Source organism: Cydia strobilella, chromosome 24 (genome assembly GCF_947568885.1).
Source record: "Cydia strobilella chromosome 24, ilCydStro3.1, whole genome shotgun sequence".
Taxonomy (NCBI): Eukaryota; Metazoa; Arthropoda; class Insecta; order Lepidoptera; family Tortricidae; genus Cydia; species Cydia strobilella.
Genome location: NC_086064.1, coordinates 6,349,715 through 6,377,550, shown reverse-complemented (window position 1 = coordinate 6,377,550; position 27,836 = coordinate 6,349,715). Strand labels below are relative to the sequence as shown.

The 27,836-nt window shown below is 43.2% G+C and overlaps 1 protein-coding gene across 1 annotated transcript; it reads right to left on the bottom strand.

Annotated features, from left to right (window-relative positions):
- Nucleotides 1–891: 891 nt before the first annotated feature.
- LOC134752031 (uncharacterized) lies at nucleotides 892–27,435 on the bottom strand. The gene is made up of 18 exons (XM_063687591.1): nucleotides 27,353–27,435; nucleotides 24,331–24,445; nucleotides 22,420–22,573; nucleotides 21,335–21,431; nucleotides 20,152–20,343; nucleotides 19,318–19,390; nucleotides 18,214–18,273; nucleotides 17,728–17,764; nucleotides 16,395–16,548; nucleotides 13,116–13,174; nucleotides 12,191–12,192; nucleotides 11,879–12,014; nucleotides 10,567–10,691; nucleotides 9,620–9,774; nucleotides 7,631–7,740; nucleotides 7,087–7,195; nucleotides 4,302–4,501; nucleotides 892–3,876 (listed from the first exon to the last, which is right to left on the bottom strand). The coding sequence occupies exons 1-17, from the start codon at nucleotides 27,432–27,434 to the stop codon at nucleotides 4,320–4,322; spliced, it is 1,842 nt and encodes a 613-aa protein (XP_063543661.1). The 5' UTR covers nucleotide 27,435; the 3' UTR covers nucleotides 892–3,876; nucleotides 4,302–4,319.
- Nucleotides 27,436–27,836: the final 401 nt, after the last annotated feature.

Genomic DNA, 27,836 nt, shown 5'->3' with positions numbered 1-27,836 from the left:
GCCTGTCAGTTGTTCGGAACTGTCAAATTTTTGTTCTAACTGACAGGCCGATATCGTCCGGCGGACTGATAGTCAGTGGCCCCCTTTAGTCATAATTCTGAAACCGTTAACTTTACAGGATTTTCGTAAGGTTATCCGTTAGATAGATCAGGTTAGGTTTGTTTTATGGCAATCCTGAAAAGTTACGCGTTTCTGAGAAAAACCAAATTATAATTTATGACTAACAAAAATGCGGACAAACTATACATTATGGGAAACAATAGAGACCCCCGGTGACGACTGTACTCTGTGAGATAGGACCCCAATTAATTTTTACAATTTAAATTCATAGTAATAATACCATTTAATATGAAATAATAACGGAACGATATATATTAGTTATCCGTATATAAAATATATAACTATGCTTATACGTTCACGGGACAATATGTAATAGTTGATCTTTTAACCTTTAGTATGCTATACAATTTCATGTTTAATAATGTGCCATTTTCAACCAAAAGGGTATTTATTGTCGCTTGTCAGTAAGGCGCTATTTACATATAGATTCAATTAGAAATCAACCTTATCAACAAGCGACAATGTGGTACCTTTTGCTTGAAAACCTCACATATATAGAGCAGATCTGCTCCTAAGCATACCAAAGGTGATCTTTTAACCTTTCGTATGCTATACAATTTCATGTTTAATAATGTGCCATTTTCAACCAAAAGGGTATTTATTGTCGCTTGTCAGTAAGGCGCTATTTACATATAGCTTCAATTAGAAATCAACCTTATCAACAAGCGACAATGTGGTACCTTTTGCTTGAAAACGTCACATATATGGAGCAGATCTGCTCCTAAGCATACCAAAGGTATCTAATATTATAGTAAAGCCACAAATGTATTAATCCAAATTAGAAGTATCTAACATATGTGACATTTTCAACCAAAAGGTACCACATTGTCGCTTGTCGATAAAGTTGATTTCAAATTGAAGCTATATGGACATAGCGCCTTATTGACAACCGACAATAAGTACTCTTTTGGATGAAAATTGCATATACTGCCTGAAAGCTTGTCTAGTCATTGTGAACACGCAAAAGTTCATTTTATTAAATGTGGCTTTCCAGCAGAGAAGGGTCCTTACGATTCATGTGCAATAAGGACCTTTTTATTGGAATTTCTATCGGAATTTCAGATAAAGGACCTTGTTACACTTGAAACACAAGGACCCTTCTGTAGTGGAAAGCCACAAATATGTATCATTAGAATGTACATACTTAGTAGTTCAACCTCGTAAGGCCCACCATACAAAGTTTCCATATTTTTAATTTGAACCTTGTTGTATAGAAGATTAGGGTGACTTTAGTTTGTTTTAGAAAACAAAGAAACAAAAGAAATGCTACTTAATTCAGTTAGTGTAAGGTTCAAATTAGATTGAAATAGAGTGTACATTGTAATGCACATTGGGCCTTACGAGGTTTAACAAAAAGGTCTACTTTTTACTTATGTACGCTCTGTATGTGTTTGTTGTTTTTTCTATCAAAATCCGGAGTATCGTACTATTGCCACAATTTAAAATAAATAGAAACCATGAAACTAGGCAAAATAGTTATAATTTTATAACAAATATATGTATAAGTAATGTAATCGTGTCAAAGTTGCTTGCAGCATAGAGAAATATTAGTAAAGAAAGAGTGGTTACTCCATACACAAAGATAGATATAAACTCCGTAATAGATGGATACAGTCTAAGAAAAAAACGTGCCTCGTAAATCACGAAAATTTGATTCTCGATCAGATGGCGCCACTAGTTTTGGCATACTCTCGTATAGAGGGCGTTGAAGGTTTCGTTTGTTATTTATAATTTTAACGCATAACAGTGAAAGAACATGGGTCAAAATCATACAAACAAAAATTAATGCAAATAAAAAAATCATTTATCCATATTTAAATACATTTTAACGTATTTTTATAAATCTTCATTTTTAGTTTTAAAGTATGTCGATAGATGGCAGTGAATTTACAGCGGTTACAAAATTTACTATGACAGTACCGCTCTATCTTATTATATCCTTTTTGCCATACATCAGTTTTCTTACCAAAACGCGCTTTATTTCGTAGTCGACATCTAACGACAAGTAGCGGAACTATCAGTACTGCTACTCGACAATAGATTTCGAATGTGTCGCGACTGATGAAAAGTGTAATGCTCAACAATTTACAACTAATATTAAAAGCAGAAGGATTTGAAAATCAAGTTCCTGTTACTGTGGTTAATATTAGCTGAAAATCGTTGAGCATTAGACTTTTTGTCTGCCGCGACATCTATTGTCGAGTAGCAGTACTGATAGTTCCACTACTTGACGCTAGATGTAGACTACGAAATAAAAAACGAAAACTGATGTATGTAGTTACCACTCTTTCTTTACTTACATTTATCTATGCTTACAGATTGTTATATCTTATTGATTTGAACTTTCACAATCGTCATTCATTATTTGTGACATTCTCAAGCAAAAGGTACCACATTGTCGCTTACCATAAGGACGAAATTTGATTATACAAATAACGTGTCAGTGTCCTTATGGCGTTGTCGCCACATCACATTGTTGTCAAAGCCACAAATAATGAAAGTAAGTGAACGCAATAATCCAGTTTTAGTTTAATAATGCATGTTATAGAGTTTGAGAAACTAATAAATAAATATATATATTTAATTTGGTCTCTAAGGGCATTTTGTTTAGGTATGTATAGTTAACGGCACCAGAGTTGAGGTCACACACACACACACACACACACACACACACACATGTAATCGGGATTTTGAAGTTAGTGTTATTTATTAATAGCAAATACAACAGCCCGCTTCAAGATTGACCGAAATGTTTCTTTAAGGTTAGCTTAAGGCTGCGTTTCCACCAGAGATGTGCGAGGGATGTGTTTTTTAAGAACCAATAGAATCACACACTGAGCGAGAAAAACAAATGAAGTCATTCTATTGGTTCGTAACAAACACATCCCTCGCTACGCACCCTAGTGGGAACGCATCATAAATATCGACCATATAAATGACACTCACTCCTTTTTGGAAATTATGTACTATTGTTTACCCCAAAATCAAGCAAAGTTACTATGCTATCCGGTATCAGTCCGGATATTAAAATAAGGGCCGGATACCGGATAATAACCGAATATCCGGTGCATCTCTATCTCTACGGCAGTTGATTTGAAATCAATAGTGTATGAAATATGGTTGAATTACTTTTGTTTTAAAATCGAACTAAACAAAAGAAATGCTACTCTGTTTCAATCGAAAATAGTTTAAAATATACACATTGAAGTAATACAGATATCGTGCATAATTATTTTCCATTGTATTTTTACGGAAACGTACGAAAGTGTCTTGCTATTTCAGTCAGTCTTGGTACGAAAAGTACTGAGGTTGACTGAAGTAGCATGACAAATACGAACGTTTCCCAGAAAATACGATGGAAAACAAATATGCACTACATCTGTATAGGGGCCTTATGTACATGTGCCATCCAATATATCGGAGCGGCCAAGGTGCTCAAAAATATCTGAACATTTTAAAAAGGATACATCCTCTAAATTTTGCTATTTAAATCAATGACTTTTCGTTTTGACAGAAAGTTCAAATTCTAATGACAGTTTTTTGTGGATTTGCTTCCTTTTCCGTAAATGGCGTCCTATTTGTGAACACCTTGGCCGCTCAGATATATCTGATGGCGGCTGTGGTTATGTGTAATCGTTGACCTCAACTCTCGTGTCTGCTACGAGTATGTTAGTGTGAAGATTATAACTAAGGGTAGACTACAAACTGCAATAGCCAGAGGTTTTGGTCGCTAGACGAGGGATGGCTCGTGGCAACCTGCAAATAAATAAAATATATGTCAAAATTAAGTCTCCGGCAAGCTCGGCCCAATTTCACCTTCCCGTTCATCAAACACCAAACATTTATTCAGCAAATAGGCCACAGGGGCACTTTTACATGTTAATTTTTACAAACAATAAAATTAACCAAAAATTATACAACAATTACAAATATGGAGTCAATGAAATATTAGATACTTAATAGTTAGAGATGTATCCAGTCTAAACGTCGAATTGCACAAAAAAAAACTTAATAAAAAATATACAAACAACACACAATTACTAAAATTGTTTAGATGTAAAAGGTGTGTTTAGAATGTGATAAGTACCCTTTTGATTGGGAATGGCACAGAGACATGCAATTTTACAGCTTGCTGGGGGGGGGGGGGGTTGCCAGAAGATATATAACCTAATAATACTGACCGTGCACTAGGTGGGCGATCACGTCTCGTCCCTCTTGTCGGGCTTCTTGGCGGCTACTATGGTGAGGTCGGGCCTGGTCCGCATGAGGAGGCTGGGCGAGGGCGAGGGCGAGGGCGACGGGGAGGGGGCGGGGGCGTCGCCGCGGAGAGCCTCGAGCGACGCCACGCGGATGGAGGGCCACTTGCTGCCCGCGGGCGGCGCTGACGAGTAAAAAAAAAACATCATTTAAAATGGTGTCAGTATCTTTTAGCGACTGAATTTACATGAATCTAGTATAACTGGATCGGTCATGAGGGGTGGGGGAAAATGACCGAACGGGATAGTCTTATGTATCTTTCAGTAGGAGTAGCAGAGAAAGCGCTGTTATTGTTTGTCCTTGTCACAGTCTCACATTTTTTTATTCCCCACCGTAAATTTGGTATGGTCAAAGATAGATATAACTCCGTAATAGATGGATACAGTCTAAGGAAAAAACGTGCCTCGAAAATCACGAAAATTTGATTCTCGATCAGATGACGCCACTAGTTTTGGCCTACACTCGTATAGAGGGCGTTGACTGTTTCTTTTGTTATTTATAATTTTAACGCATACCAGTGAAAGAAAATGGGTCAAAATCATATAAAAATAATTAATGCAAATAAAAAAATCATTTATCCATATTTAAATACATTCTATCGTATTTTTATAAATCTTCATTTTTAGTTTTAAAGTGTGTCGACAGATGGCAGTGAATTTACTGGGGTTACAAAATTTACTATGACAGTACCGCTCTAGTATAAGTTACTCCAGTATTTAAATATAGATAAATGTTTTTTTTTTATTTGCATTAATTATTTTTATGATTTTGACCCATGTTCTTTCACTGATATGCGTTAAAATTGTTAAATAACAAACGAAACCGTCAACGCCCTCTATACGAGAATAGGCCAAAACTAGTGGCGCCCTCTGATCGAGAATCAAATTTTCGTGATTTTCAAGGCACGTTTTTTCCTTAGACTGTATCCATCTATTACGGAGTTATATCTATCTTTGCTTGAATCTAGTATTACTCATGAGGGGTGGGGAAATGACCGAACGGGATAGTCTTATGTATCTTTCAGTGGAGTAGCAGAGAAAGCGCTGTTATTGTTTGTCCTTGTCACAGTCTCACATTTTTTTATTCCCCACCGTAAATTTGGTATGGTTTATGTTGGGCAACAAATCTAACCGACCAATCATATTGTAGCATTAGAATAGAATAGAATAGTTTATTTGTGTAAAAAAGGGTATAAATTGATGTTACATAATATTGTTTCCAATCCTTAATTTACCATAATACATGGCGTACAAATATTCTTAAATTACTATCTTATAACAAAAATATATATAACTCCGTAATAGATGGATACAGTCTAAGGAAAAAACGTGCCTCGAAAATCACGAAAATTTGATTCTCGATCAGAGGGCGCCACTAGTTTTGGCCTACACTCGTATAGAGGGCGTTGACGGTTTCGTTTGTTATTTATAATTTTAACGCATATCAGTGAAAGAACATGGGTCAAAATCATAAAAATAATTAATGCAAATAAAAAAAATCATTTATCCATTTTTAAATACATTTTATCGTATTTTTATAAATATTAATTTTTAGTTTTAAAGTGTGTCGACAGATGGCAGTGAATTTACTGGGGTTACAAAATTTACTATGACAGTACCGCTCTAGTATAAGTTACTCTATGCTTATAATAAACCTCCATTAAAATGTCACATTGAAAAATAATAAAAGTACAATTAATATTTTTCTTTTTTTGCAATATTTGCATTAATTATTTTTATATTATTCTGACTTTTAACCCATGTTCTTTAACGGATATGCGTTAAAATTATAAATAACAAAAGAAACCGTCAACGCCTTCTATACGAGAGTAGGCCAAAGCTAGTGGCGACATCTGATCGAGAATCAAATTTTCGTGATTTTCGAGGCACGTTTTTTCCTTAGACTGTATCCATCTATTACGGAGTTGTCTATCTTTGATCAATATAAAACTCCTGCCAGCGAGTGCATCATCTATCCTGGCTTTTTTGGGACTCGCAGGCGTATTTTTTAATAAAGGGTTAAGTATTAGATCCATATCTAATCCAGATGTAATTCTAGACCTGTTATTACTATTAGAATACGCCTGTGAATCCATCTTTGTTTGGTATCGGACCAAACATCGGAATCAGTTCGGCAGTGTATTGCTTCTGCTTCTCCGAGACCACGGGGACAACGCCGTCCTCGAAACGTCGGAAGGTAAATTTAAAACTTATTTTACGCGATTAAGTCCCGCCGTTGTGAATAATAATGAGTAAAAATCGTGAAAGTTGAAATCAGTGTTTATTGCTTTATAGTAGGTATGTCTATTGAAAAATTGTGTCGTTCTCAAGTAAAAGGTACCACATTGTCGCTTACCACAAGGACGCTCTGACAGGTTATTCGTATAGAGATGCAAGCAAATTTCACCCTTGTGGTAAAGCGACAATGTGGTACCTTTTACTTGAGAACGACACAATTTACTAGTTCAAATTGAATGTCTGTTAAGAATATTCTCTCAACGTTCACGTTAATGTTGAAACTGTATATTTTAATCTTGTAAATTGCTTATGTACTTCACAGTTTAGACTTTTTGTTTGCCGCGACATCTTGTCGAGGAGCAATACTGAGAGTTCCGCTGCTAGACGCTAGATGTCGACTATGAAATAAAGCGCGAAAACCGATGTATGGAGTTACCACTCTTCCTACTTATATTTCTCTGATAACACTCACTGGTAGCGGTTGCGGTGGCGGTGGCAGACTTTTTACCGTCACTGGTGGTGATCACCGTCGCCGGGATCGGGTCTTCATCCGTTATACTATTTATGAGGATTTTCTTCGGCTGAAACAAAATGAATACGTCGATAAGACTATTTATCGGTTCCCTATCGTGTAGCAGAAAGTTTTTTGCCACATTTTGATTACATCTTTTTAACAACTGGTTGCGAAACTTGGTTACCAAAACGGCCGGAGGGGTCATTTTGGCCTAATCTGAAACGTAGACCTTCGCTATTGTTTGTTCGACTATATGCAGTACGCGTAAAGTACGTGAATAGCCGGGTCCACACAGAGCGAGCATACGCGCCGAGGCACGTCTACACTGGCCGTTTTGTGCGCGAGGAAATTGCCTCGCGCGTATGGTCGCTCTGTGTGGACCCAGCTATTCGCGATTGGTGTACTTGCTGGACATTGTCGAGATTAGGACGCATATTTAGGATACTTCGAGCGATCGGCTTGAATACCTTGAGCAACCTTGGGATGGTGAGGTATTATTTACCTTGTCGGGCGGCGTGGTGGGGTTGACGCTTTTCCTCATAGTCTTCACTAGATTCGTGTACGACTTTAGTGTCAGCGACGGGTCTATCTCGATCGGGATTGGCTCGAATTCTGTTAACAATAGAATAAACGATACTCTAAGAACAAATTAAATTACTTTCTTATGAAAATATTTTAATTAGTGTTTTTCTACAAGTACTCAGTACTTTCTACTCAGGTGATTTCGGGCTAGCGAAGAGAGATGGCGCTGCCATTAATACTCTAAGAACAAATTAAATTACTTTTATTATGAAAATATTTCAATATAGGCAGACATAGAAAACAGGATCCAGGAGGAGGAGGATAATATATCACCTCCATGTTTATATGGTATAACTTTTTTTTTATATTTGTGAGTGACTTCCACCTCAGTCACCTCACTGTTTTAGGTAGTCTAGTAGTATTCCTTCGGGCGACGAGAAAAATTGGTCTCATGTAATGGTTTTTCCATAGAGGTTTTTAGGGTTCCGTACCCAAAGGGTAAAAACGGGACCCTATTACTAAGACTCCGCTTTCCGTCTGTCTGTCTGTCCCCAGGCTGTATCTCATGAACCGTGATAGCTAGACAGTTGAAATTTTCACAGATGTATTTCTGTTGCCGCTATAACAACAAATACTAAAAAGTATGGAACCCTCGGTGCGCGAGTCCGACTCGCACTTGTTTTAAACGTATTGTTAACCTCATATTTTTAATAGAGGTTTTTTAGTAATAATATGCTGAGTATCCTATTGTAATTCACAGTATTTCATTGCAATATTCATCACATATTTGTATAAAATGACTAGTAAAATATGAAATCTACAAACTAACCTATATTGTTTACTCTATACAAGCTCATACTCAAAGGTGATATCAAGGCCGGTACTGGTTTTTTTTTATGATAGTCAGCAAACGAGCAGACGAGCCGCCTGATGGGAAGCAGTCATCGTCGCCCATGGACGTAAGCAACATCACAGGAGCCACTTAAGCATTGCCGACCCTTGAGAACCCTAAATACCCGCTTTGTTTGATTGTTGTAAATGTTGTTATATCACAATAGTGTCGGGCTAAGCTACGTGCCCTTTGCAATGACAAAGTGTGGAACTGTGGATGTTATCATAAATTTCAATTTCTATGAAGACATGAGGACGAGAGACGGACCCTATCCATAAGAACAAAAAAAAGAAAACAAAAGAATAAAGTAACAGACAGTAATGAACAAGGTAAAAAAACCGGCCAAGTGCGAGTCGGACTCGCGCACGAATGGTTCCGTACCATTACGCAAAAAACGGCAAAGAAAATCAAGTTTGTTGTATGGGAGCCCCACTTAAATATTTATTTTATTCTGTTTTTAGTATTTGTTATATAGAAATACATCATCTGTGAATATTTATATCTGTCCGTTTGTCTGACAGTTGAAATTTGGCCGGTTTTTTTATGATATAGGAGGCAAACGACACTTGAGGGGGTTGTAAGTGCCTTGCCAGCCCTAAAGATGGGAGTACGCTCTTTCTTGAAGGTTTAACGGTCGTGGAAGGAAGGTTGGCTATCAAAACCTGAAGCTTCCGTTAGAGCCAGAATAAGTAATAGTATTATCATACAGAACGGCCACGCACCGCCCGCGCCCCGCCCCGACTCGAATTACCTCGTCCCGCGACAGAAATCTGGCGGACTTCTGGCGTGCTCTCAGTACTATTTTTAAGCAACTTACTCACACTATGACGCATGCCGCGTGTACAGACGTGCCGTTCACACATAGAAACGCGAGTGATTTTTGATGTATAGCGTGTCCGCCCTGTGGTTGGAGCATGGTCGGACAAAACTCAAATGGCGTGGTACAAGGTTTAGTGATACCAACTCGACAGTTTAGCAACAACATTCCGCCACCCATAGGTTGGCACCCCTCGTTGGCAACACTGGAACAGTGGCAACACATACCTGAGTCTATATTCTTGTATGCAGGGGGCGTACCTCGCTCGACCGGGTTGAGGTCGGCCATGTAGGCGGCCAGGTTGGAGGTGGAGACCCCGAGGGCCGTGGCGCCCGCGTCTAGGGACAGCTCGCCGCGCTGGAGGCGCTCCAGGACCTCCGAGGGGCCTTTGGCTTGCCAGAAATCGCGAGCGGTTCTGGGAAACGAAATTAATAATAAAAATTCGCGGTCAATTTGTGTAAGATTGTCTCATTAATATAACATAATAAATAATAGTACTTGGTACAGAAGTTTCACTCTCTAACAAAACGAGTCTATTACGACAGATATGACCGCTAGGTGCGCGAGCAGGCGTCCGTTCCGTAGCGGTGTGCGGCAACTACTATGGCTAGGCAACAAAACTGGTGTAATAATATTAACTTACTTATATTCATGTATTTAATCACTTGCAACTCTGTCAGAAATAAGCATATTATTCAGAGGTTACGGTATATAGGTACCGTGGACTGTTACTCAGACAACAAATCAAATATTAACCAGAGGCCTCACATGGCGACCCTGTTAGATAAGCAAAAAATTTTTCTTGCTTGTAAGGGCGATTTATGCTCCGTATACGGCGCGTTTTCGTCCGGATATCATTCCTTAGTTAATGCAAAATAATATTTATCAAAAAACTTACCGAGCAACTCTGCTAGAGTACCCTAGTACTCTAGCAGAGTTGCTCGGTAAGTTTTTTATACAAAACATTCTAATTACTAACCGCCTAAAATAATCAATAAACAATAATATTTATATGGCGTATATGTGATGATGGTCGCATCATACATATCATCATCATCATCGTATCAGCCCTTTATCGCCCACTGCTGAACATAGGCCTCTCCTCTCCTGAGCTAATCTCATCCAGAAGTGACCTGCAATCCGTATAGGAGCCTCACATGGCGACCCTGCTAGTATAATCTTAAAAAGGAACAATGTGATTTCGTACCGATAAGGTCGATTTATGCATCCATAGACATCACGATATCGTCCGTAGAGGGTTCCGTAGCTGACGCCCAATATCTCCGCCGCTTGCTTCATCTCCAATTCTTTCACTCGGACTGCCTCCATTACCTAAAGAAAATTTGGGAAATTTTTACTTAGCTCTTCATAAAATATGTTTTTGTAAAACTGAATGAAACCACATTTAGATTTTTTATTATTGCTCGAATTAAAATACATGGTCTGACATTTATATTATAAGTTAGAGTCCGCAGCAGCAAAGTGTGAAAGTGCCACGCTATTAGAAAGGTGATATATTTATTGGAATTTGAGTGTTAGATCTTACCCGCTTGACGTTATTTTCCTCCCAGAATTGCGGTCATTGCCGGCTTCGTCCATGACGCAAGTAGTCGTTCAGTTTCACGACATAAAAGCTAATGCTGCCCATGCAGGACCCGACGTCTGACTGTTTTACGTGAACTATAGTATTTTACTCGCTTCTATGGGTACCTAATACACCAATGGTTAGTAAATCTTACCCGCTTGACGTAATTCTCCTCCCAGAACTGCGGACGTCGTCCGTGACGCAAGTAGTCGTTCAGTTTGACGACGTCGGTGAAACGAGGATCGGCGGGACCCGATTTAGGCCCGACGTCTGACTGTTTTACGTGAACTATAGTATTTTACTCGCTTCTATGGGTACCTAATACACCAATGGTTAGTAAATCTTACCCGCTTGACGTAATTCTCCTCCCAGAACTGCGGACGTCGTCCGTGACGCAAGTAGTCGTTCAGTTTGACGACGTCGGTGATACGAGGATCGGCGGGACCCGATTTAGGCCCGACGTCTGACTGTTTTACGTAAACTCTAGTAATTTACTCGCTTCTATGGGTACCTAGTCAATACACCAATGGTTAGTAGATCTTACCCGTTTGACGTAATTCTCTTCCCAGAACTGCGGACGTCGTCCGTGACGCAAGTAGTCGTTCAGTTTGACGACGTCGGTGAAACGAGGATCGGCGGGACCCGATTTAGGCCCGACGTCTGACTGTTTTACGTGAACTATAGTATTTTACTCGCTTCTATGGGTACCTAATACACCAATGGTTAGTAAATCTTACCCGCTTGACGTAATTCTCCTCCCAGAACTGCGGACGTCGTCCGTGACGCAAGTAGTCGTTCAGTTTGACGACGTCCGTGAAGCGAGGATCGGCGGGACCCGATTTAGGCCCGATGTCTGACTGTTTTACGTGAACTCTAGTATTTTACTCGCTTCTATGGGTACCTAGTCAATACACCAATGGTTAGTAGATCTTACCCGTTTGACGTAATTCTCTTCCCAGAACTGCGGACGTCGTCCGTGACGCAAGTAGTCGTTCAGTTTGACGACGTCCGTGAAACGAGGATCGGCGGTACCCGATTTAGGCCCGACGTCTGACTGTTTTACGTGAACTCTAGTATTTTACTCGCTTCTATGGGTACCTAGTCAATACACCAATGGTTAGTAGATCTTACCCGTTTGACGTAATTCTCCTCCCAGAACTGCGGACGTCGTCCGTGACGCAAGTAGTCGTTCAGTTTGACGACGTCGGTGAAACGAGGATCGGCAGGACCCGATTTAGGACCCGACGTCTCGGTGATGGCTTCTGCGAACATAATCATTTTGTAAATAAATTGGGTCGTTCACTTAATGCCCAAGAATCAAAATGAGGTTGTCAGGTAGATGACATTATTTTCACTAATTTAATTTTTACACAGTCCTTTAAGATTTCATATAATTATTCGTCTGTCTATTTATTTTTCGTTGGTATTTGCATAAAGGACACCAATTTATCTAGGTATAGCTTGGAACTCTGGAGTCTTAGTAATAGGGTCCCGACCCTTTGGGTACGGAACCCTAAAAAGACTATAATGGATTCTTAAATTCTTCCAATCAACTTACGCTAGCCAGACATGGGTCTACAATGAAAAAGTAAAAAGTAAAATTTCATCCTGTCAACATGCGATGGAACGAAGTATATTGAAACTGAGAAAAATAAATACCGGACAAGTGGGAGTCGGACTCGCCCACCGAGGGTTCCGTAGTTTTTAGTATACGTCGTTAGAGCGACAACAAGAAACGCATCATCTAAGTATAAAAATTCAACTGTCTAGCTATCACGGTTCATAAGATACAGCGTGGTGACAGACAGACGGACAGCGGAGACTTAGTAATAGGGTCCCATTTTTACCTTTTGGGTACGGAACCCTAAGAACGTAGACATGAAAACTACATTGACAGAGGCAACATGATGGGCAAAAGATTTTTTTTTTATTAGCCTGTTACTGTGTCCCACTGCTGGGCAAAGGCCTCCCCTCTTTCCCGCCACTTGGCTCTATCCAAAGCACATCAAAAAATCTATACAAAGCCAAAGATAATGGGGAAGACAAATAAAAAGATGGGCCAATGCAATGGCCGATGGGGCAAAGATTAGAGAATGAAGGGGGCTTTGACCCTCAGACTTACGTTTTGGTACAACGCTGAAGGGTTTGGTCTGCATGTTGGGCAGGTCGACGGCGGAGGCGCCCGCTGATGATGACGTGGATGCTGGCGCACCCTCGTTTGACTCCTCATCTAAAAAAATACAATATTTTAAACAGTTGCTCGTCTCTAAAGCGGGATTTACATTACGAAATTAGTGGCGTGAAATTGATTTTGATGTCGGTGGTCGCGTCGCCCCACTCGTCGTCGGACGCGTCGCGATCCCACACTGCCGTCTCTCTCACCTGCGCTGTTGTCTCCGTCGACCCTTAGCCTCGTGTGCAGGAAGGAGCCGATGTCGGTGGGCGCGTCGCCCCACTCGTCGTCGGACGCGTCGCGCTCCCACACTGTCGTCTCTCTCACCTGCGCTGTTGTCTCCGTCGACCCTTAGCCTCGTGTGCAGGAAGGAGCCGATGTCGGTGGGCGCGTCGCCCCACTCGTCGTCGGACGCGTCGCGCTCCCACACTGTCGTCTCTCTCACCTGCGCTGTTGTCTCCGTCGACCCTTAGCCTCGTGTGCAGGAAGGAGCCGATGTCGGTGGGCGCGTCGCCCCACTCGTCGTCGGACGCGTCGCGCTCCCACACTGCCGTCTCTCTCACCTGCGCTGTTGTCTCCGTCGACCCTTAGCCTCGTGTGCAGGAAGGAGCCGATGTCGGTGGGCGCGTCGCCCCACTCGTCGTCGGACGCGTCGCGCTCCCACACTGTCGTCTCTCTCACCTGCGCTGTTGTCTCCGTCGACCCTTAGCCTCGTGTGCAGGAAGGAGCCGATGTCGGTGGGCGCGTCGCCCCACTCGTCGTCGGACGCGTCGCGCTCCCACACTGTCGTCTCTCTCACCTGCGCTGTTGTCTCCGTCGACCCTTAGCCTCGTGTGCAGGAAGGAGCCGATGTCGGTGGGCGCGTCGCCCTACTCGTCTTCGGACGCGTCGCGCTCCCACACTGTCGTCTCTCTCACCTGCGCTGTTGTCTCCGTCGACCCTTAGCCTCGTGTGCAGGAAGGAGCGGATGTCGGTGGGCGCGTCGCCCCACTCGTCGTCGGACGCGTCGCGCTCCCACACTGCCGTCTCTCTCACCTGCGCTGTTGTCTCCGTCGACCCTTAGCCTCGTGTGCAGGAAGGAGCCGATGTCGGTGGGCGCGTCGCCCCACTCGTCGTCGGACGCGTCGCGCTCCCACACTGTCGTCTCTCTCACCTGCGCTGTTGTCTCCGTCGACCCTTAGCCTCGTGTGCAGGAAGGAGCCGATGTCGGTGGGCGCGTCGCCCCACTCGTCGTCGGACGCGTCGCGCTCCCACACTGTCGTCTCTCTCACCTGCGCTGTTGTCTCCGTCGACCCTTAGCCTCGTGTGCAGGAAGGAGCCGATGTCGGTGGGCGCGTCGCCCCACTCGTCGTCGGACGCGTCGCGCTCCCACACTGTCGTCTCTCTCACCTGCGCTGTTGTCTCCGTCGACCCTTAGCCTCGTGTGCAGGAAGGAGCCGATGTCGGTGGGCGCGTCGCCCCACTCGTCGTCGGACGCGTCGCGCTCCCACACTGTCGTCTCTCTCACCTGCGCTGTTGTCTCCGTCGACCCTTAGCCTCGTGTGCAGGAAGGAGCCGATGTCGGTGGGCGCGTCGCCCCACTCGTCGTCGGACGCGTCGCGCTCCCACACTGTCGTCTCTCTCACCTGCGCTGTTGTCTCCGTCGACCCTTAGCCTCGTGTGCAGGAAGGAGCCGATGTCGGTGGGCGCGTCGCCCCACTCGTCGTCGGACGCGTCGCGCTCCCACACTGTCATCTCTCTCACCTGCGCTGTTGTCTCCGTCGACCCTTAGCCTCGTGTGCAGGAAGGAGCCGATGTCGGTGGGCGCGTCGCCCCACTCGTCGTCGGACGCGTCGCGCTCCCACACTGTCGTCTCTCTCACCTGCGCTGTTGTCTCCGTCGACCCTTAGCCTCGTGTGCAGGAAGGAGCCGATGTCGGTGGGCGCGTCGCCCCACTCGTCGTCGGACGCGTCGCGCTCCCACACTGCCGTCTCTCTCACCTGCGCTGTTGTCTCCGTCGACCCTTAGCCTCGTGTGCAGGAAGGAGCCGATGTCGGTGGGCGCGTCGCCCCACTCGTCGTCGGACGCGTCGCGCTCCCACACTGCCGTCTCTCTCACCTGCGCTGTTGTCTCCGTCGACCCTTAGCCTCGTGTGCAGGAAGGAGCCGATGTCGGTGGGCGCGTCGCCCCACTCGTCGTCGGACGCGTCGCGCTCCCACACTGCCGTCTCTCTCACCTGCGCTGTTGTCTCCGTCGACCCTTAGCCTCGTGTGCAGGAAGGAGCCAATGTCGGTGGGCGCGTCGCCCCACTCGTCGTCGGACGCGTCGCGCTCCCACACTGTCGTCTCTCTCACCTGCGCTGTTGTCTCCGTCGACCCTTAGCCTCGTGTGCAGGAAGGAGCCAATGTCGGTGGGCGCGTCGCCCCACTCGTCGTCGGACGCGTCGCGCTCCCACACTGTCGTCTCTCTCACCTGCGCTGTTGTCTCCGTCGACCCTTAGCCTCGTGTGCAGGAAGGAGCCGATGTCGGTGGGCGCGTCGCCCCACTCGTCGTCGGACGCGTCGCGCTCCCACACTGTCGTCTCTCTCACCTGCGCTGTTGTCTCCGTCGACCCTTAGCCTCGTGTGCAGGAAGGAGCCGATGTCGGTGGGCGCGTCGCCCCACTCGTCGTCGGACGCGTCGCGCTCCCACACTGCCGTCTCTCTCACCTGCGCTGTTGTCTCCGTCGACCCTTAGCCTCGTGTGCAGGAAGGAGCCGATGTCGGTGGGCGCGTCGCCCCACTCGTCGTCGGACGCGTCGCGCTCCCACACTGTCGTCTCTCTCACCTGCGCTGTTGTCTCCGTCGACCCTTAGCCTCGTGTGCAGGAAGGAGCCGATGTCGGTGGGCGCGTCGCCCCACTCGTCGTCGGACGCGTCGCGCTCCCACACTGTCGTCTCTCTCACCTGCGCTGTTGTCTCCGTCGACCCTTAGCCTCGTGTGCAGGAAGGAGCCGATGTCGGTGGGCGCGTCGCCCCACTCGTCGTCGGACGCGTCGCGCTCCCACACTGCCGTCTCTCTCACCTGCGCTGTTGTCTCCGTCGACCCTTAGCCTCGTGTGCAGGAAGGAGCCGATGTCGGTGGGCGCGTCGCCCCACTCGTCGTCGGACGCGTCGCGCTCCCACACTGCCGTCTCTCTCACCTGCGCTGTTGTCTCCGTCGACCCTTAGCCTCGTGTGCAGGAAGGAGCCGATGTCGGTGGGCGCGTCGCCCCACTCGTCGTCGGACGCGTCGCGCTCCCACACTGCCGTCTCTCTCACCTGCGCTGTTGTCTCCGTCGACCCTTAGCCTCGTGTGCAGGAAGGAGCCAATGTCGGTGGGCGCGTCGCCCCACTCGTCGTCGGACGCGTCGCGCTCCCAGAACGCGGCCGCGTCGCCGTCGCCCCACCCGACCACGCGCTCTGCTGTTATGTCCTACAACAACAAATATTGTCATTTGACAGGGTTGGCGACTGTCAAAAGTTTGCATACAGATGGCGCCAGCATATGTATTCTATGAGATATGGCTTGAAAAGCATCCAGGCCATAAAATTCCAAAAAACAAGGAATTTCGCACAAGTCTAGGGATTGACAGGAAAACCTATGCTGTCGCCATCTGTAAAATACTTCGACCGGCCAACCGTGCAACCACGTAGGTGTCATTGGCATAAGGACGTGGCCTGTTTAACAGCGGGCGAGCAGGACGGTACAAGCCACAGCTGTCGTCCGAAACACGTTCATACAAGTTAATATATTTTTTTTTTAATGAAATAGGAGGCAAACGAGCAGACGGATCACCTGATGGTAAGCGATTACCGCCGTCCATGGACACCCGCAACACCAGAGGGGTTGTAAGTGCGTTGCCGGCCTTTAAGATGGGAATACGCTCTTTTCTTGAAGGTTTGAAGGTCATATAGGTCCGGAAATACCGCAGGCGACAGTTCATTCCAGTTTAGCTGTGCGAGGCAGGAAGTTTCTAGAGAAACGCACAGTTGAGGACTGCCAACCATCTGAGTGGTGAGGATGGTAATGTTGTCGCGTAGGGCGATGGCGAAAAGAAGCGGCAGGGATTAATCCGAACAATTCCTCGGAGCACTCCCCGTTATACACGCGATAGAAAATGCAGAGCGAGGCCAAAAGCCGTTCCGAAATATGCTGGCAGTCGACAATTCGAGTCGCTCTTCGCTGGATGCGGTCCAGAGGGAGAAGCTGGTATTTAGGGATAAGTTCGCCTTTGTACTAATGACGAATGTTATTTATCCTGTTTTGTTTTGATTTTTGTACAATAAAGTTACTGTAACTTTTACTACTACTGTATCGTGGTACTATATCGCTCATTTCGTGGCACTTTCTCTTTTTATGTTTCTCTGTTTTGTACAACAAATGCGAATACTAGCGTCACAAATTGGTAATCTTGCGTACCGCACCTCCATTTTATCGGTAATAGGTACAGGTCATAATCTTACAATCGAATAAAGTAGCCAAATTGGCGTTTGCGTCCACACCATCTGATTTGATCAGATAATTTAATCAGATTGGCGAAAAATTGTTTAGTCTAACTTTTTTTTTATTGTGCACACGTCTTAAATAGGGAATTTAAAAACCATGACTCACCAAGTTTCCGTGTCGCCAGTGTTCTTGATCCCGTTCGCTGAAAAATAAAAAGGAAAAATATAATGACAAAAAAAAAACAGGGAGCACACACACACACACACACACATAGTTAAGAGTTTTAATTGTAACAAGTCATGTTTTAAAAACATATGCCCCGCCAAATTTCTTGCTGGTCCCATATTGGGATACCCTCCCACAATTTAGAATCTTCTAATAATAAATAATATCTATAATCTACATTAGTAATATAATATAAATAAATCTACATTTGACCATGTTTTGTGTTATGCGTTGTTAAGTGATTTTTTTAAGATAGGGCCCTGTTCTACCGACCTTCTGTAAGTGTGGTATGTGTACAAACTCAAGAAATAAAAGCGGCGACAGAGCTTGATGACGATGACGGTCTTCCTTTATAGACGCTCTTACCCACATTGACCTTAGTACAAGTGTTAATAAGATATAAGATAAGATATAAAATATACTTACTCATCTTCCGAGTTTTCATTTATGCTTGTCATTCTTTGCCGCTTCGGACTGGGGCTTTCTCTGTAAACGAGAAAACACAAACTGTTTATCAGAAGCATCTTCTTCTTGCCCTTATCACACGTTATGTGGGGTCGGCACAACATGTTTTTCTCTTTCATTCTCGTCTATCTTTCGTCACTTCAGCACTTACTCCTTTCTTTCTCATATCCTCTCTCACAATCCATTCATCGTTTTTAGGGTTCCGTACCCAAAGGGTAAAAATGGGACCCTATTACTAAGGCTCCGCTGTCCGTCTGTCTGTCTGTCACCAGGCTGTATCTCATGAACCGTGATAGCTAGACAGTTGCAATTTTCACAGATGATGTATTTCTGTTGCCGCTATAACAACAAATACTAAAAAGTACGGAACCCTCGGTGCGCGAGTCCGACTCGCACTTTGCCGGTTTTTATTTGGGTCTATCATCCTCTCTCCGTCCATCAACATTCATACGTAACATTATTTTGCCTATATGGCATTCATCCCTCCTCATTACATGCCCATACCACGCTAACCCACTACCCCACATCTTCTCCGTTACCGGGTGCCACTTTCAAACTTCCCCTTATACAGGATGGCTAAAAAATAAGTGCATTCCCGTTGCCAGGGAGGTTTTGGGCAACTGAGGAACTATTACTATGGGACCAACCACGAAATCGCAAAAAAAAATTTACCCTCCCATAGAAAATGGACCAGACAAAATGTATGAAACAGCCAAATTTGTTTTCGGGATTTCGGGGTTGGTCCCATAAGAAAAGTTGTTCACTATAATCCCAAAAACTCCCTGGCAACGAAAAAGCACTAATTTTTTAGCCACCGTGTATACTCATTCTTAATCCGATCCTTTCTGGTCACTCCACACATCCATCTCAACATTCTTATTTCCGCTGCGTGCACCCTTCTTTCATCCGTCACTCGTCAGAAGCTACTATTAGTTTATAATACTATTAGTATCAAAATACCTACTGGGCGATATTTTTTTAAGTGATAAAAGATATATCCTGGTTTTCAAACATTGTGTATCGTGTCGAATTGTACTTTAGTATGGGACAGCAGTTAATACTAACGTGTCAGAGAGTTCCCGCTTCGGTGGGCTCATCTTTTCTTTGGTCGGCAGTTTGATCAGCGGCGGCGGACCACCTGTGGGACAAGAATAGATGTAATTTTATAAACTTTAGAGGGAGATGGCGCTATTGGGCTACCAGAAACTTAGGCAAGTATAACTGTTTCTCGTAAAGTATTCATCAAAAAGAGAAGGATAGTTTTCTTGCTACATATACTTCCCCGACTATGGTTCTTTTTATAAAATACGGTTATTTATATAAATCCATTTACCGATTATGTATACATATACATATACACATGTATACACGACTGCTGAAATCGTAAACCTACCTATTATCGGATAAAAACATTTCTTTTTATTAAATTTAATTATTTTGTTCTTACATTTTCAGTTGTCAATCAAATCTATCTTTCTGCTAAAAATTTGAATGAAATAAATAATCTATAAGAGCCAAAAATAATTAAGACTAAAATAGAAATCTCTACATTTAAGAACATGATTAGTGATATTATAATTTATCATGTCACAAACATGATTAAATGTCTGAATTTTGAAAACAATGTTACTATCAGACGCATTTTATGTATTTATTTATTTCATTTATTTCTACAAGGAATTCCAACAGCTATGAAATATTAGTTTAACTATAAATATTATTTTAAAGGTATTTACATATTTTTACTACATTCTCAACACGCGGTTCTAGTCTAGGCCTAGTTTCAAGCTTACTATCGACGCCAAACTTCTCCTCGACTATTATCCACGGGGTCGCTTTTCACGCGGCTTGGGCACTTATACCCAAGCCACGCCCCTCGAACTCGGGTTTTTAACTTACCATTGACGCTAAACTTCTCAAGCTTCACCTCCACGTCGCTATCTCCCTTCTCCTCGGGCGTGGCGCTGCTCTCGGGCCGCTTCGCCTGCGGCTCGGGTTTGGGCCTCTTTGTCTCGGGTTTGGGGTCGAGTTTCGCGTTGTCCTGTGGCTTTTTTGGTTCGGCGGTGGCTGTCGTCGTTGTTGTTAGGGAATCTAAATTCAAACATAATTTGATTATTCATGTATTTTACATAACGTCATCTTTTCGAGTTATTGGAAACAGAATTAAAAGTTGTCTCTCAGCATTTTTATTGAATACTTTCTTTATTATCGTAATAGTTCCAAACTCCATTTAATCTACTGTACTTTGTAAGAAAGAACTAAACGACTGTATTGTAATTGGTAAATACTTTTTTCGAGGTCTTGGTTGGAAGACACGCTCAACGGTGACGAAGATGCCGATCGCCATACACTTGTCAACCAATGGGGTTGGCCACTGTCAAAGGTTTGCATAGATGGCGCCGTCATAGCTTGCCCCTTTTCTCTAGTTGAGTTTTATGAGATTCGGCTTAAAGGGCTGGCATCCAGAGTATAAAATTCTATTAAAAAAACAAGAATTTGACACAATTCTAGGGATTGACAGGGCAAGCTATGCTGGCGCCATCTGCTAAATACTTCGACCGGCCAACCCCATTTATGGGGGTGGACGTCGAACGTGGACGCTAGCAGCGTGCGTTTCGTGACTTTTTTTAATGACAGGCATAAGAACCTTTGAAATTGAGAATTCAGTGGATAGAGCCAAAAAGAATTAAGAAAACATAGAGTGCTCATTCCATACACTACTCGACACTCGACACTAGAGGTTACATGTGTCGCGGCTGATGAAAACTGTATTGCTCAACAATTTATAACTAATATTATAAGCAGAAGGAGTTGAAAATAGATTTCCGGTTACTCTGGTTACAATATTAGCTGAAAATCGTTGAGCATTAAACTTTTAGTTTGCCGCGACATCTATTGTCGAGTAGCAGTACTGATAGTTCCGCTACTTGACGCCAGATGTAGACAACGAAAATAAGTCTTTTTGGTAACAAAACCGATCTATAGTGAGGACTATGTCTTCTTAATTCTCTTTGGTAGGACCGATCGATGGAGGATGGATGGTTATGTTGATCAGAGAAATACCATTGTGGTTGACAGATACCTGTATCGGGAGGTTCGTCTTTGTTGTTCCACCGGATATCCGTGAGCCCCTTGATCCGGAGCTCCTCTGCTGTCTTCAGCAGGCTCGCTAGCTGCGACTGGAACAAACATTCACAAGTCAGTACTTCCATAAATCTGCGTGGTAAGAACACTAAAAGCTACTACTATTTCTAGTAATAAAAATCCAAAATTTGCCACTGAAATTTGAACCTATAGTGTAGGAAATAGAGTTGTAGTGTAGGAGTAGAGTACGGCAGATACCGTAAGATACGCCATCTTACGAAATCTTTTACGTACTATTTGACAGTCCACACACGAAGCTGTAATATATATTTAGGTACCTATCTTACGATATCTTATCGCAAGGCATCTTAAGATACCTTAAGATTAAGATGTTACAGAAGTCATCCTTTAAGGGAGTGAAAAGGGGGGATGGAAGTTTGTATGGGGAATCGATAAAAAGCTGATTGGATAAAAAATAAGCTACCCAAATTACTAACTCCACGCAGAGGAAGTCGCGGGCAAAAGCTAGTAACTAAATACTTGTTTTTTTACCACGTCGGGCAAACAAGCATACGGCCCGCCTGATGGTAAGCAGTCACCGTAGCCTATAGACGCCTGCAACACCAGAGATATTACATGCGCCTTGCCGACCCTTTAAAAAACTGTACACTCCTTACATCAATATAAAGGCTTAAATAATACTGCCATAAGAGTATACAATTTATTGACTGACGAAATTAAAAGTTTGATTTTTACTCCATAAACTATGATAAGTTTTTTGTACCTGACATCTCTTTTATTATTAATCTTACGTATTTTGTTCTACTATAATAATCTGATATTTGATTTGACATTATTATTGTTTTTTTTACATAGTTTTTATTATTTGTGATCCTTATATTAACGTATTATTGGTAGACTTACCTGTCTAATTTTAAGTTATGTGTGTATAGTATACACACATAACTGTATACTGTATTATTTCTAATATGTATTGTTCTGATCTCTGTTTTTTTTTAATTGTATTTGAATGCATTTTTATGTGTTTGACGCAAATAAATAAATGAAATGAAATATACTTACATGATGTACGTTCATCTCTCCAGTGTACATATAGTCGAGGAGTGCCTTGAGATGTTTGGGTTCCGCGCCGTCTATGACGAGCACGGGCTCGCCCTGCGCCTCGTGGGCGCCTAGCAACGCGCCGAGAAGCTCTGAGCATGCTGCTAGGACGACTCTGGAACGTAAGGAAGAGGTTATGTTGTTTCCACATCAACAAAAAAAATATCCATATCGGTAAAAATAAGCGTAAAATGTCTAGGGAGATGTCTAGGGGCTTTTCGCGAGTCTCGACTACCATTTATCCCAAGACTAGCCAAAGTTGAGAGTAAAAAAAAATCGGGTGGGGCGTCGTGGTAGAATGTTCGCGATCCCAGGACGCCTCCTCAAACGGCATATTGTGGGAAACGCCGGTGTGGGTTTAGTGGATAGGCTCCTCCCCCTCTTTTCTCAATGGAAAGAGACGGGAGGTGAGGGTCCCACATACCCCCATAATGGGCCCTCCACAGGTCAGGGGGACGATGCGTAACAGCATTCCCACAACGACAAAAAAAAAGGTATCCATATTTTTGTCAGGTATCCATATTGTTGTTGTTGTAAAAAAAATATTTTCATTTTCATTTTTTACTGTCAATTTTGGCTAGTCTTGGGATTAATCGAATTGAAACTCGCGTGAAACGTACAGTCGCCATCAGATACATCGGAGCGGCCGAGGTGCTCAAAAATATCTGAACACGGCTAGCGCCTTGACAATAGAGGCGTGTTGATATATTTGTGAGCACCTTGGCCGCCCCGATATATCTGATGGCGACTGTACCTAATAACATTGTTAGTTTACTCTCAACGCACACCGGTCTGTGCCTGAATGGCCACCGAAATGTGTTACGGGGGCATTTTAGAAATCCAGAACAGTCTCGAGTACCTGCGTAGCGAATTTTTTAACACTTCTGATAAAGCTAAGAAGCGGATCAGTTATCTCTGCATAAAAAAAACTGTATTTCGTATAACCCAATATTCCCTGCGAAATGCAAATGATCAGTATTTTACATCGCGCTATAGATACAGTCGAAGGCAAAAATACCGATCCAGACAAATGGCTCAAAAATACTTGAACACGATTTTATTGTCTAAGGTGTAAGAGGGTACACATATTTATGAAAATTTGGGAATGTATATATATTTATTCCCTTGATTGTACATGTGGCAAACTAGAAGAGTGCCAGGGATAAGAAAGACAGGTCTTGCGCCCTTTCGCATCAGGATTTATCTAGGAAATCGCCCCTTCTTGTGTACACACATCCCCCAGTTAAGGATGCGAATGATGCGATAAAGGAACATTCCACAGGCTGTCCCGTACAGACGCATTTTATTTCCTGTGTTGCTACTTTTTTTTCGGCATTTAAAGCAAGCGATTATCTTTGCTTGATAAGGGAAAAGTGTGGACTGAGCGAAGATGTAGTGACAAAAATTGAGAAAGGTATGTTGAGATGGTTTGGACACGTGGAAAGAATGAGTGAAAGAAGGCTAACAAAGAGAGTGTATAAGGGAGAGATAGAAACGGGAGTTGGAAGGGGCAGACCTCGGCGGACTTTCTCTGATCAGATCGGGGAAATCCTGAAGAAAGGCCAGGTCAAGAGCACCCTAAACCGGCGAGCGTGTATGAGGAATGTTATGAAAGTGAAGGAAGCGAAAGAGATGTCAGGATCGTAGCAAGTGGAAATCCGTGGTCTCTGCCTACCCCTCCGGGAAATAGGCGTGATTATATGTATGTATATGTATGATTATCTTTCTGTGCATATTTTTGACCATTTGTCACAGAAAAGGAAACTCTTATACCTGCAAATCTTCAGAAAATTCGCGTTCGTACGGGACAATGGTGGACAATTTCATGAAATGCGTCTAGGTAAATATAAGATGAGAGAGAAATTCACACACCTGTGTGCTCGTAGTGAGACCCCGCGTATGCTGTCCGGGTCGACCAAGTCCTTGCTGCTGTCGACCTGTGTGGCGAAGCTCGGCGAGCAGTACAGCGTCACGTCGCAGAATCGCTCTGGAATTCACAACAGTTGTATTAAACAACGGATATAACACGAGTTTAGTTTCTCCTCCGGGTTGGAAGGTCACATGGCAATCGCTTTCGTAAAAACTAGTGCCTACATCAATTCTTGGGATTAGTTGTCAAGCGGACCCCATGCTCCCATGAGCCGTGGCAAAACTCGGGGATAACGCGAGGAAGAAGACAACACGAGTTTAGAGAATTAAATATTACAAGAAAATCAGCTAAAATTATGGCATAAATTATGGAACACTTTTTAGGGTTCGGTACCCAAAGGGTAAAAACGGGACCCCTATTACTAAGACTCCGCTGTTCGTCGTTCCGTCCATCCGTCTGTCACCAGGCTGTATCTCATGAACCGTAATAGCAAGACAGTTGAAATTTTCAATGATGTATTTCTGTTGCCGCTATAACAATAAATACTAAAAACAGAATAGTGAGAATAGTATAAATATTTAAATGGGGCTCCCATACAACAAACGTGATTTTTTTTGCTGTTTTTAGTATTTGCTGTTATAGCGGCAACAGAAATACATCATCTGTGAAAATTTCGACTGTCTAGCTATCACGGTTCATGAGATACAGCCTGGTGACAGACGGACGGACGGACAGACAGACAGACAGACAGCGAAGTCTTAGTAATAGGGTTCCGTTTTTACCCTTTGGGTACGGAACCCTAAAAAGTGCGAAAAAAAGCGGCGCAAAGGTACCCATCACTCTATTAGCCGCGTTACCACGTTGAATGGCGATGGAACCTTTGCATCAGGTATATACGAACCCGCGCGGATGTCTGACGTCCCACTTCCCTAAATTCCCTAATAAAGGCAATAATTTAAATAGCCTTCGACCCCCAGCACCTGTCCAGTCTGTGAGTCTGTCCGTGTCCTGTCAGGCAAACTGTCCAGAAATACGAGGCTCTGTCGACTCAGCGAACGAGACAATGATTTTCACGTTTCACGATATTTCACGATCTTACGATCGGCCGCCGACAGATATACAGGGTGTACTTAGCCATTGGAGAAAGCCGAAATGTACACATGCATTAGGGTATTTAGAATCAATATACCAAGTATAATAACAACCGGTGTAGCGGTTACGAAGAAATTAACAAATTACAATTTTTTACTTTGTAGCAGCCTGTATAAGTGTTAATAGCTCCTGAGGTAATAAATTAGTATGGAACCTTCTTCGACCTTATTGATTATCTTATTTTATTTATGACATTAATAAGATTCTGACTTTTGACAAATGTCATCATTGCCGCACATTTTCGAGTATGTTTCTTTTTGTAGTCGATCATTGGAATTAATTTTTGTTTGAAAATTTATTTTTTTATCTTTTGTTCTAATTAAAAAAAATATTAACGTTAGGTCATTCCTGAGAAGTAGGGTACGTAGGATTTCAGGGTTTGTCCAATGGCTAAGGTCACCCTGTATGTTTTAGAAACGAAGCGGATGTTTTCAGAGAATCCGTTATAATCACGTGCGACTGGCCAAATACCTGGGTGTGACCATATGCAAATATAAATACTTATTAATAACGATAATGGGTGCAACAAACTCGGAATAGCTGCTTTTTGTTTTTAGACATAATACCGTATAAGTTCTGAAATTAACAGGTCAAGTTTTAATTAATTTAAGGTAGTTGCTAAGTTTAGACTGTGAAGTAGAGGTAAAGCAAGAAGAAACCGGACAAGTGCGAGTCGGACTCGCCCACCGAGGGTTTCGTACTTTTTAGTATTTGTTGTTATAGCGGCAACAGAAATACATCAGCTGTGAAAATTTCAACTGTCTAGCTATCACGGTTCATGAGATACAGCTTGGTGACAGACGGCCAGACACACAGACAGACAGCGAAGTCTTAGTAACAGTGTCCCGTTTTTACCCTTTGGGTACGGAACCCTAAAAATAGCGTCTAATTAAAAAGAAACGCCGCTATTCAATACGTATGATTTTACGTTTTTAAATTATTGATTTGTAATAATCCCACAATAAATACAGAACCGTAACGCTTTATATTTAGGTGTTGTTTTGGCGTGACGGTTATCAAATTTCACACATACCGCGAATCGTTATCAAATTTCACGGAGCGCAGGATGCTTCGAAAAACGACGCCGGCGCATTTTTGTCAGCGGCCATTTTGGATTTTTTTATATCAACATTAGTTTAGGCTGACTTTCCAATAATGTTAAGCGAGCAAGATCGCCAAACGTTTCTATATGTATCCGAGATCTCAGATGCTGAAGCCAGAGGTCCCTACCACGTTCGAAGTGTTGCCTCCCTGTCACACTTACGTACGAATTTACAAGTGCGACAGAGTGGTGCTTCCACCGCAAGCAGTAATGTTGTGGCACCATCTTCATGTCACTGGTCACTGGCTATATTTACTATTTGAACTATACACACCTTTAGCTAACAGCTGAGCGAACATGTTCTGCACATTGGAGTAGTGGTGCTTCCACCGCAAGCAGTATTGTTGTGGCATCATCTTCAAGTCACTGGCTATATTTATTATTTGAACTATACACACCTTTAGCTGACAGCTGAGCGAACATGTTCTGCACATTGGAGTGGTGGTGCTTCCACCGCAAGCAGTATTGTTGTGGCATCATCTTCATGTCACTGGCTATATTTATTATTTGAACTATACACACCTTTAGCTGACAGCTGAGCGAACATGTTCTGCACATTGGAGTGGTGGTGCTTCCACCGCAAGCAGTATTGTTGTGGCATCATCTTCAAGTCACTGGCTATATTTATTATTTGAACTATACACACCTTTAGCTGACAGCTGAGCGAACATGTTCTGCACATTGGAGTGGTGGTGCTTCCACCGCAAGCAGTATTGTTGTGGCATCATCTTCATGTCACTGGCTATATTTATTATTTGAACTATACACACCTTTAGCTAACAGCTGAGCGAACATGTTCTGCACATTGGAGTGGTGGTGCTTCCACCGCAAGCAGTATTGTTGTGGCATCATCTTCATGTCACTGGCTATATTTATTATTTGAACTATACACACCTTTAGCTAACAGCTGAGCGAACATGTTCTGCACATTGGAGTGGTGGTGCTTCCACCGCAAGCAGTTTTGTTGTGGCATCATCTTCATGTCACTGGCTATATTTATTATTTGAACTATACACACCTTTAGCTAACAGCTGAGCGAACATGTTCTGCACATTGGAGTGGTGGTGCTTCCACCGCAAGCAGTATTGTTGTGGCATCATCTTCATGTCACTGGCTATATTTACTATTTGGTCGATTATTGTCTTATATTTAATTTGTAGGTCTGGAATGTTCTTTAGGTACCTGGAACAAAAGAAAACGAAGGTTAGTATAAAAATATTACATTTACAAATTAATATCAATACAGGGAAATTT